The sequence below is a fragment of the Cryptococcus neoformans genome, assembly GCF_000091045.1.
Source record: "Cryptococcus neoformans var. neoformans JEC21 chromosome 8 sequence".
Taxonomy (NCBI): domain Eukaryota; kingdom Fungi; phylum Basidiomycota; class Tremellomycetes; order Tremellales; family Cryptococcaceae; genus Cryptococcus; species Cryptococcus deneoformans.
This window is the reverse complement of record NC_006693.1, coordinates 60,143-70,757: the sequence shown is the minus strand read 5'-3', so window position 1 is coordinate 70,757 and position 10,615 is coordinate 60,143. Positions and strand designations below refer to the sequence as shown.

At 46.4% G+C, this 10,615-nt stretch overlaps 6 protein-coding genes across 6 annotated transcripts; 3 read left to right on the top strand and 3 right to left on the bottom strand.

Moving 5' to 3' along the window:
* Positions 1-36: 36 nt before the first annotated feature.
* CNH03610 (proteasome subunit alpha type 3, putative) lies at positions 37-1,218 on the bottom strand. The gene is made up of 5 exons (XM_572523.2): positions 1,081-1,218; positions 987-1,021; positions 704-929; positions 343-617; positions 37-275 (listed from the first exon to the last, which is right to left on the bottom strand). Exons 1-5 carry the CDS (start codon positions 1,147-1,149, stop codon positions 110-112), a joined length of 771 nt encoding a protein of 256 aa, XP_572523.1. The 5' UTR covers positions 1,150-1,218; the 3' UTR covers positions 37-109.
* Positions 1,219-1,349: 131 nt separating this feature from the next.
* CNH03620 (hypothetical protein) lies at positions 1,350-2,594 on the top strand. Its single transcript, XM_024657744.1, has 7 exons — positions 1,350-1,484; positions 1,552-1,567; positions 1,650-1,737; positions 1,809-1,832; positions 1,900-2,073; positions 2,155-2,203; positions 2,266-2,594. Exons 1-7 carry the CDS (start codon positions 1,426-1,428, stop codon positions 2,525-2,527), a joined length of 672 nt encoding a protein of 223 aa, XP_024513410.1. The 5' UTR covers positions 1,350-1,425; the 3' UTR covers positions 2,528-2,594.
* A 79-nt stretch (positions 2,595-2,673) lies between these two features.
* CNH03630 (conserved hypothetical protein) lies at positions 2,674-3,794 on the bottom strand. Its single transcript, XM_572525.2, has 5 exons — positions 3,732-3,794; positions 3,652-3,673; positions 3,468-3,508; positions 3,138-3,218; positions 2,674-2,851 (listed from the first exon to the last, which is right to left on the bottom strand). Exons 1-5 carry the CDS (start codon positions 3,735-3,737, stop codon positions 2,714-2,716), a joined length of 288 nt encoding a protein of 95 aa, XP_572525.2. The 5' UTR covers positions 3,738-3,794; the 3' UTR covers positions 2,674-2,713.
* Positions 3,795-5,196: 1,402 nt separating this feature from the next.
* On the top strand, positions 5,197-6,685 carry CNH03640 (membrane protein, putative). Its single transcript, XM_572526.1, has 6 exons — positions 5,197-5,601; positions 5,669-5,822; positions 5,903-5,948; positions 6,000-6,186; positions 6,259-6,319; positions 6,404-6,685. Exons 1-6 carry the CDS (start codon positions 5,303-5,305, stop codon positions 6,506-6,508), a joined length of 852 nt encoding a protein of 283 aa, XP_572526.1. The 5' UTR covers positions 5,197-5,302; the 3' UTR covers positions 6,509-6,685.
* A 409-nt stretch (positions 6,686-7,094) lies between these two features.
* Positions 7,095-7,982, top strand: CNH03650 (hypothetical protein). Its single transcript, XM_024657745.1, has 4 exons — positions 7,095-7,347; positions 7,432-7,493; positions 7,627-7,682; positions 7,737-7,982. Exons 1-4 carry the CDS (start codon positions 7,303-7,305, stop codon positions 7,817-7,819), a joined length of 246 nt encoding a protein of 81 aa, XP_024513411.1. The 5' UTR covers positions 7,095-7,302; the 3' UTR covers positions 7,820-7,982.
* On the bottom strand, positions 7,978-10,514 carry CNH03660 (alpha-amylase AmyA, putative). The gene is made up of 7 exons (XM_572528.2): positions 10,297-10,514; positions 10,055-10,250; positions 9,497-9,990; positions 8,929-9,445; positions 8,804-8,874; positions 8,676-8,751; positions 7,978-8,614 (listed from the first exon to the last, which is right to left on the bottom strand). Exons 1-7 carry the CDS (start codon positions 10,389-10,391, stop codon positions 8,243-8,245), a joined length of 1,821 nt encoding a protein of 606 aa, XP_572528.1. The 5' UTR covers positions 10,392-10,514; the 3' UTR covers positions 7,978-8,242.
* Between the last annotated feature and the right edge of the window lie 101 nt (positions 10,515-10,615).

Here is a 10,615-nt window from a genome sequence, read left to right as displayed (position 1 = left end):
ATAAAGCACTTCTTATTTTATCCCGTCTCACTTTTAGCAGAACGGCTATATTCGATATATACATATGTCACCGATCTACCTACAATCCTGTCTACTCCAACGAGTATATCTAATCCTCTTCCATGCCTTCTTCCAAAGCTGCCTTTGCCTTCGCCTCTGCCTCTGCCAGCAGATCCTCCGGCACCAGCGCGTGCTTGTTGCCAGATTCTTCACAAATCCAAGTCATCTCAAGCTCAAAGTCCTTGTCCTTGTTTTCGTCGTGGACCAAGTATATACTATATCACCTCATCAGTAATCCTCCAACCGGAAAATATCTTTGGGTGTGAATAGATCATGACTTACATTCTAGCAAGCTCCATAACACCTTCTCGCACAGTGATCGCCTCGCCAGTCTCCACTTCCTTGTTCACGACCTTCTCAAGCTCAGTCTTCGCCAATGCTTTGCCCTTTCCAACTGCACATGCCCGGTAACCGTAATACACTCCCGAAGGCTCAACGCAGAAGAGTTTAGGACCGGTCTTGTCAACACCACCAACAAGGGCAGAGAGACCAAAAGGTCGGACAGAACCGTAAGATGTGTATGCTTGGAGATATGCGGAAAGCCGGTCAGAGAGAATCTAGAATTACACGCGTCCAGTTAGTGTTTTGATCTCCTTAACCCGACCACTTATTCATGATTCAAAACAGACTGAAAGAGACGTACCTGAACAGTAACAGGTGTATTATAGGTATCCCTAAAGTTGCTCGCTTCATCCCTTCCTCTACTCGCGAGATGTTTCCCATCAGCTAACAAACCCGCGCCCGCCATGCCGATATGTTCGTCAAGGGATGCGATTCGGCGGTTCGCGCCTTTGACAAGAAGTTTGGAATGAAGGATGCGCTCAACACCGAGGAGGACACCGTCTTTGCACCGAAGACCAATAGCGACGCTGTCAAATATCTCTATATCAGTCCTGAAACATCTGGAAAAGATGAGCGGTGCTTACCCGGCGGCCTCGACAGCCTTGTTGGCATACTCAACCTAAGAGCAGGAGATAAGCAACACCGTTCTTTGTTTCCTTGTCCGCGTCTGAGACTCACCTGGAAAAGCCTTCCATCCGGAGAGTAAGTGGAGACTGAGAGATCGTATCCTGTTCCTATTGAGGTCATTGTGATGGTTGTGTTTGTATACTGGAGCTGAAATGATAGAGAGAATAGATAATCGTAGGTTGTCAGTGACGAATATGTGGCAGAGACGCGCGGCGTAAGAAGAAGAAGAAGCTTAATTAAGTGTCCTCCACCCTTATTTACACGTCATTAGGTCTGAGGGGACTTTGTTTCTCCTCGCGCAGTAACACTTGGATCAAAAGTCCAGAATTACTATAACCCACTCATATTAGCCATACAGTCACATACCAAGTACACCTGCTTTCGTAGACGATCACCATGAGGCTCAACGAGAATACTGTCCTCTTCGGAGATCGAGTCATCCTTGTCCCATACCGGTCCGTAACAGTTCATGCAGCATCTGAACACGCCGTCCACAACCACTAACCAGAATACCTCTTTCAGCGCTGAACATGTCCCTGTAAGCTACTTTCACTTTGCAAAGCAATGACAGACCATGGCAAAAGCCTAACTAAAGATTCACGGGGATAATGAATAACTAGACATATCATGAATGGATGAAATCTTCAGAATTACTTGAGCTCACAGCTTCTGAACCGTTAAGCTACGAGGAAGAGCTCGATATGCAGCGTACGTCTGCCAGTAACAGAACGGCTCAGTGAATGGGAGAGATGATGGCTGATATAGCATGACATGGGCAGGAAAGTGGCATATTGATGAAGATAGTGCGTTCTAAAGGACACGGGCATAGTAATATCGTGGTGAAACTGACAAGACCGACGGGCGCTGTAGAATTGACATTCATCCTCCTCGAACGACCGTCCTCCCTTCCCCCTACAGCGGAGCAAAATCAGAAAGTGATCCTCCCACCATCATGTCTTGCTCGGTGTCGGATGGTAGGCGACGTAAATCTTTTCCTTCCGGAGGGTCTCGAAGGCGATGGGGAATGTGAGATTATGATTGCGTGTATGTCATTTCAAGCTCAGAAGGAAAAAAAGAAGCAACTGACGAGAACTTGTGCCTCTGTGCTGTCCTGTACCTGAATAGCAAAAGACGATCGAAGAAAACGATTTGCCATCGAAGCTCTCTCCCTTTTGTACGTCCCAGATCTCCGGTTCTTTTGCCTGACCTGCTAAACATCTCCGCAATCTAATCTAGCCTCGCATACTTAACAACGGCTCTTCCTTTCCCACCCACACACCTTATAGCAAGAATAGGAGCCTCCAACCTCCCATCCATCCATCTGTTCAGAAAGCTCGGTTTTGGGGTTGTCAAGCATGTCCAAGTCTTTGACGAAATGGAATTGAGATGGGGCGCAAAGGATGTGGAGTGTCTGAGTTTAGAAGGGTTAGATGAAGTGACAACGGTGGATTGGAGGGAGACAAGTTTACAGGGTAGAATAGGGGTCTATGATGCCTAATTATGTTATGTGACTAGGACATCTAACGATTCGCTTGTCGGTTAGTAATATGTAAGCATCCTCCTGCACAATTCACAGTCCCAACCTGCTGGTCACGTCCTTCATCCCTTGCCTCCCATTTAGTCCTTGATCCACGATCCAGAGCTTCAATTCTCTAAACTCTCCAAATGCATGATGCTACATCCGCTACTTTCCTTCCTCTTCGACTAACCCCAAGGAAACGATCACCCCTGTCGCAGCCTTCTCTGCGGCCTTGCGAGAGTCGTGGCTCTCCTGCAGTTCTTTTTGGACGAAGTGGGACTTGACTTGCTTGGCTCGGGCAATCTGTTTTGGGAATATCGGTGTATGAGGTTCAATTTGACAAGGGATGTGATTCGGGAAGTAGGATAGGCAGCAGAAAAGAACAAAAACATCAGTCATATCACTTAAAGGAAGAGTCTCCTCCTTTCCAAAATCTCTTGTATCACTTCAATTACGCCCTCAAGTCCGCAACGAGAGCTTTTACCTCTCTTGTTGTGCTAACCCTAAAACTCTTTGAAAATCCACCTCATCCCAACGCAAAGACCACATTTTCACATAGTTCAAAACATCTGAAAACCAAGAAACTCACCTCCTTGGTGTTGTGCAAACACTCCATGTAGTCATCTTTGGGGGCAACGCAGTCGGAAGGCTTCTCAGCATTGGCGTAGCACTTTGTTGGGTTTTGCAAAGTTTTTGAGTGTGAATTTCGCAAATTGGAGGGGATCAGGGATGGGAATTGGAGTGTTAAGGAGGTCATACACGAGGCCGAGCAAAAGTTCAGAGTTGATAGGTCGTTCGAAGCATAATGTGGTTTTGAAAAGGACAAAGATAGACCAGAGGTATTTGGGTATGTGGGAAAGTCACGACAAAGCAAGCTTCGTGAGTTCATAGACCGAATTGCGAATTTAGAGGAACGCACCTTAGAGAACTCTTGCCAGAAGGGAAAACATCTTGTTCGACCTATCCATACCATCAACATCATATTCTTATCCATTCCACAGACTCATTTTTCCATTCCGTCACCTGATCACTGCTTCTCACCCGTTTTATCGAGCTGTCCTCGCTGCTTCACATTTGCTTGATTGCCAGACCGAGTAACTTACCGCCAGAGTAACCGAAACCAGACTACGCATAACAATGTCAGTTCATACGCTCATAATTCAGCGCAATCAGATATGCTTACAGCCATCTTGAGAAAGTGTCTACAGGGTATTAAGAAGGGAAAGCGGGAGTATATGGGATGGATTGTGATTGTTGAATAGGTGAGCTTTGGTTCGTCGGAAAGGGGAGACGAGGCTTCTTGAGGCGACGACTTTGATAACATGATTAATAACACATCATTGTAGTAGTGTAGACGGCGGCGTTCGCCGTCGCGTTAAACCAACTTCTTCCTTTGCCGGACGACGAACGAACGAGAGTCACCTGCTTCGTTCCGCACTCGATCTAATCTATAATTGTGGGTTCTGTTTTTAAATGCAGGAATGCCTCTGCTAAAGAAGAGACCACCAAATACATGAATAGCATCGATAGTGGTTATACTTTCGGACAATGAACGCGATGCTTCTCGGCGTGTCTCTCTTCTATAGCCGCCTATTTTTCGAAGCTTTGACCTTCTTCCGTCAGCGAACAACGACAACCCCCGACCAGGAAAACAAGTAAATGACAAGTGACCAACATCAACATCCTCAAAATGTAATTGATGCCGAACAAACTCGACGATGAAAAAAAAGGGGAAACAGGAACGACGGAAAACCTTCGGATAAGTTGGAGATTATTACCCCAAACTTCCAGACTCAAAAGAGTACTGGAGATAATATCATGGAGAATAGACTCTGGAGACAGATCCAGCAATAAAATATAGATCTAATAATTAACCGGTGGAGTATGCTTTATATGCTGCTGTCGGCTTTGGCGATCCAGGGGAGCTTCGGCATTCGGTACCTAGTTGGACAGTTTACGGCACAGCTCAACACACGATTCCTCTGATACCAGCAACTGCAACTAGAATAGCAGTTGCCAGCTAGTCACTTAGTGTGAAAAGTGCGACTCTTCTTCATCGTATCTCGATATCTGTGTCTATCATCTCAATTATTATTGGTCACTTTCGCTCGTTTAAATTCAGCCCATGTTCCGGCAAATGTTTGCCGTACGTATGTCGTACTAAAATTGGATCTTTATCTATCATCGTCTTACAATTATACTTCTTCCGTCCCTTACGATCGCGGTCTATGACTGGCCTTTGGGAAAGAGTTTGGGGGCGACATCTGTGGCTTCTAACTCCGCATGCGTTTGACTTTATCGCAAGTTAGTACATTAAGTCATCGGAACAAGAATAGCTGACATGTCATCTGTACACCCCACGTAATAAAATATAGCAACACCCGGTTAGAGACACTGAAATTTAGATTTAAGAGGTATTGAGGAGGGAAGCGTAGCACAATATCAACAGGCATTAAGATTCGTTCGTTAGATTGGAGCAACGCTGTGATTATACTTATAATTAGTATCGGCTATTTGGGAATAGTTATGGGCGATGATCACATTTATATACCCTTGTAGATCAGGCTATACTCTATGGACGACAGGTAATACTTCAGCCGGTTGAAGATCGGTGTTTTCCCATCATGCACGTACAACTGAGCCATAAAGACATATCTCTTCTCCAACCTGAACCCTCGCATCCACTCCTCACCTTCAGATCACCAAAGTTCTCATAAAGTCACCGACCATCAAATACCTGATCCCTTTCACAAGATGAATGAAGAGGTCTTCACCGCAGTCCCAGACGCCGACATCGGTTTATCCTCCCAACAACAGAATTTACTACCTGGCTTAGCTTACCTCACCAAGTTCGGGTCTCCTGTCCATCCCACCTTCTCTCACGAAAGCCAGTTGAGCGCAACTAAGGTCGGTATTCAAGATGGGATGCACCAAGGCGGCGACGATATCTCGCGGTCCATCACACCTGGAGGTAATCCAATTGATACCTCGCAACCTGGGTTCCCAGTATTTCACCGGAAGTTTGGAACCCCTGCACCTGTAGGCCTTATTCCGTGAGTGTCAGACACTCATATAGCTCAACACAATGATTGTTAAAAATCATCGTTTTGCCTCTTTTAGGTTTGTAGGTGGAGCATTTCTTTTAAACTTGTACACCGTCCAAGCTCGAGGTGTCACCAAACCGAATATGATTCTTGGTATCGCTCTCGGATTTGGCGGGCTAGGACAGATTATTGCAGGGATCCTGGAATGGGCATGCGGGAATACGTTTGGCGTATGTTTCATCACCTTGCTCAGAAAGCTCTGTGCAGGCAAAGAAAGAGAGCTGAAAATGTTTATTTTCTGACGAGACAGGCCGTAACGTTCAGCTCGTACGGCGCATTCTGGCTTTCCTTATCAAGTACGTTCCATGTTTCCTGCTCCGCTTCAAAGCCCGTAACCCCTCTTCTAGCTTTGTATATCCCCCAATTTGGTGTGGCCGCGGCCTACGCTGAAAATCCAGCGATGCTCGAAAACGCCTTGGGCCTCTACCTCTGCGTTTGGGGCATAGTCACCGTCCTTTTCCTCATCGCTAGTCACAGGTCGTCGGTGGTATTGATTTGTATTTTTGGGGCATTGAGTCTCAACTTTTTTATCTTGTGAGTTGGATATCGCGCCACTACCGATCGATGGCTAAATGGGAGAGGCGTTTACTGATGAGCGGATGATAGGTCAGCTGGATATCTTTCAGAGAGCCCGAAATGTATCAAAACTGGCGGTGCTATCGGTATCGTAAGTCGTAGCTTTTGCCAAAACTTCTTTTCACATCACTATCATCATCACTCTTGTCATGTTTTGCTGATAATTAAATCGCAGATCACGGCCATCTTCGGAGCTTATACAAGCCTGGCGGAACTCGTGACGGCCGATACCGGTTTTTTCCGAGTTCCAATTGGGAATTTGACGCCTAAAGATCATTAATTAGCTTGAGATCCACCATCAGTTACGACGGTGGATTGACCTTGGTTGATGGGTGGAGCCTTGGTTGATGGGTGGAGTCTAATAAATGCTGTTGAATCCTTGGTGTTCAACGGAAGATAAAATTAGGAAGTTGTGATCGATCGGATATTATTATTATGTGTATTTAAGAACAAGGTCAAAAGGTTATTATCGACCGGTATTGTTGTTGTCTCCCATGAAATATGTAACATAAAACAGGATAAAGGAAGATCTGTTCTCCCGTTTTCGCGAACAAATGAAGCTGCAGTTCATCGCCGATGTTCGATCGAGCTTACTTGGTTTTGTTTCGGGAGCGTAAACCCTTTCAGGAATAGTACTCGTAGTGATGACGGACTTTTGGCTTCGCCTTTTCCTATAAATCATTCTATTATTTAGATGTGAGTATTACCAGCCATATGCAGGGTTCTTGGGTTAATGCATCGGAGATCCAAGTAAGGCCCTGGGAAGTTATGTGAATGTAGACCGACCATCGGTCAAACCGGCAGGCCCTTATCAAAGCCCATTAGTGATAATTAACACCCGTTCTTACGTTCTTTGTTGGGTCCAGATTTGATGAGTTTTGAGCTGTCATTTGTTTCCCATCTCCTTAAAGCAAGCCCCACACCCCTTTTACCTCCTGCCCCCTGGCGGCTACGCCACATTTGGCCATCACTTCCCACTTACATAAACAATCATCATAAGAACAACTCTCCCTTTAGAGTCCAACAAAGATACATCCTATCCTTTCCATCTTCTCGCAACAGAACCGATTAATAATGCCCGGCAACGACTCCATCTACTACAGGGGTACCAACTCACAGGTAAGCTCTCTTATATAGTCGCTCGGTTCACCTGGCAGAACTTCACTCATGAATCGGCACCTACTGACGGTGATGGTGCATAAGGGTAACCGCTATGACAGTCGAGTTGACACCGCCACTGGCCAGACAGGCTACCACTACTCCAAGTAAGTATCGTTCTCTCCTTTCTCTCTATCTCTTATCCCATCCCGTTCGACCGTATTCCATGTATCATTGTCACGGTAACAGAGCAAGGCCCTCTCGCGCAGGCTTGTGCTGACAACTAATCCCTCTCCCTAGCACTAATGGTAGCTACTACTACAACAACACTAACGGCTCTACCTACTACAACAGTGGTACGCCATGTCCTTCTGATTGTTTAAGGTACTTGAATTCTGAAAACTTTTCAGGTGATGGGTACGCCAAATACACTTCCCCCTCCGGCCAGTCAAGCAATTACTACGGTAACAATGCCGGCGGTGACAAAAAGTAGATCACTCCGTAGGTCACGTACCATACGAACCTTTGAAGGATCTTCAATCTTCGAAATTGCATCTGAAAAATGGAACAGAAACGGAAACATGGGAATTTGCTCTATTGCTTGATAACGAAATGAAATGAGAGATTATGCATAGGATCCAAGTCTTAGTATCCAGCATAGCACTACAGGTCGTAAAGACGGTTCCGCTGATAACTCATCTACTGTTAATATAAGCACCTATTGTACAAAAATGGGTTGATTCATATGTCCGTGATTTATAGATCGTCCTCACAATAAATTAATAGTTGATAATTATGATTGAAAGGCTGATAATTATGATCGTTCGTTCCATAGGCAGGCCTTGTGTCCATAATCCTCTTGATCACCTCCCATCACTATTACACTCTGACCCAACAGCCTCCCGAATTGAAAGCCTTACAATTGCCTCTTGCTCATAGCCCTCTTCTTTGACCTGCGACAAATGCTTCCGCTAGAAGTCACAGCAGTGCTTGCAGTTGACACGGCAGCAACGACGACTACCAACTCGGAACTCGAGACGGAACTGGCAGCACTGGTGGGGGTGTACCAGCTAATGCTTGAAGAGAGGGCTGAGCTTGTTGCAGAGAAAGAGGGAGAGGAGGAGCCATCAGTGATGACGGCGAGGTTGCCACTTATACTGGCACTACTGGTGGCAGTGTCGATAGAGGTGGAAGCAGAGGAAGATGAGGAGACAGTAGTAGCGTTAGTGCTGTTGGATAAAGAGCCACATAATCCGGCCTTATCGGCAACATCAGAGGCGACAAATACCTGCACAAACCATTAGCTATCATCGAAATGTCGTTGAGCAGAGAAGAAGAAGCCGTCTTACGAAAGGCTGGCCGGAAGTCCATGTGACGGTAAGAGAACCATCGCTGTCAGTAGTAGAAGTAGAGCACGAAAGAAGACTAATAGTTGGTGAGCAATGTATATGAACACAAAGAGCGGAAATAGGCTTACTCGATGACAGAGACAGAGCCGCCAAATTGGGTGTTTTTGATAGCCCAAGTGCCGGTACCAGACTGGCCCCGCTAACATGGATCATCAACAAAGTAATAGGGAAAGGTACACAAATAATCACTCACATTAGTCAAGACAATCAAAGCCTCTTCTCGCTGAAGGGCAATGTCCTGATCCTGAATGGCAAGAACTGTAGCAACAGCATTATACAGCTCACCAACACCGCCCAACCTATTCCTAATGTTATTGAGGTTTGTGATCCTCCCAAAGGTAACCCCATCAGTGGCATAATTATTGTAATTCCAAAGCGCCTCCCGATTCTGAGGGTCCGTAGGACCATCGGAGATGTCTTGCTCCAAACCGTAATACACAATCGGCATACCGCCGTACATGAACATACCGACAATAGCGTTGTAAACGAGTGAAGCGTCAGATGTAAGAGAATTGAATCGAGGAAGATCTTGGTTGTCGAGGAATGTGCCAATGACTGTAGGATCAGGATAGGATGAGGCGGCGAGGTTGATGTAGTATTCGAGGGTGGACATTTTGTCGCCACCGGTGAAAACGTTGACAAAGCCGTACATGAGGCCGAAACCACAAACAGAGTCAATGCCACCAGCACTTTGGTATTCCCCCGCGTATCTGCCAGTGGTCAGCTTTAGTATCAAGCTAGATATCATTCGTAAGACTTACTCGGTGTTGTCACCTGCGACTTCACCCATGCAGAACGTGCCGGCGGCCTCGCAGAAATCGTGCTGGAATTCTTTGCTCATATGCTTGCTCGCATCAATTCTGAAACCATCTATCCCGTACTCGGTGACATACCCACCAACCCAGTCCTTGAGTACGCTAGCGACAGAGTCGCTTTCAGTTTTGAGATCAAGCAGCGCCACATCCCCGTTGTCATCTCCTGTCACAAGCCAGCAGACTTGCTCGGAAGTGTGGTTTCCCCAGCTGATATCACATCGTGTGTGGAAATCGGAAGGGTCCTTGAAGAGAAGGGTACCATCGGCATCTGAAGCGAGTGCAGAGGCATCGAGAGAGTAGGAAGTGGCTGCAAGAGCGTTAATAGCAATGTCGACCATGAGGTACATTCCTCGGTCGTGGACCGCAACCGAGAGGGCTTTGAGATCGGAAGCTTGGCCGAAATGGGGGTTGAGTTTAGTCGGGTCTGCTGTCCAGTATCCCTACAGCTGAATGTCATTACTGCTTGCTGGGGGACGCAAGTATTGAAACTTGTCGGATACTTACGTGGTAAGCTTCGCCATACTTAGTATTACCTTCAATGTTGAGAGCGGTAGGACTGATCCAGATGGCATCAAATCCCATATTCTGGATATAGTCTAGCTTCGAGATGATGGTTTGCCATGTACCACCGCAGTAGTTAGTAGCGCCTAACGGACATGTTGTGTCGTCAGAAGGAGGTGCGAAACGGTCAGTAATAAGTCTGCTCGAGGGTTAATACGGGCCTTGCTGGAGAGCGACGTGCTCACTGATAGATAGATCTTGATCGCCATTCGTCGCTGGTAGCTCCCTGAGCGATGGCGAGGAGTGGGAGGAGTGAGATAAGTTTTGAAAGGACAGGCATTGTGCACCTCTTGTGAATAAATGAGTGTGGATTGAAAAAGAGTGGCAGGATGATGGAGCAAAGATAGAGGCTGTGAGTTATTATCGGTCGGGCGTTGGAATAAATAATGGAACGAAATCAGCGAGAACATGGTATACGACAACATCCTTTGTTTGTTGAGCATGCAAAACCAGGCGCCAGCTTCTTCTGCCACTTGGCCGTCGGCCCGTGCGTCCTTTTGCGTT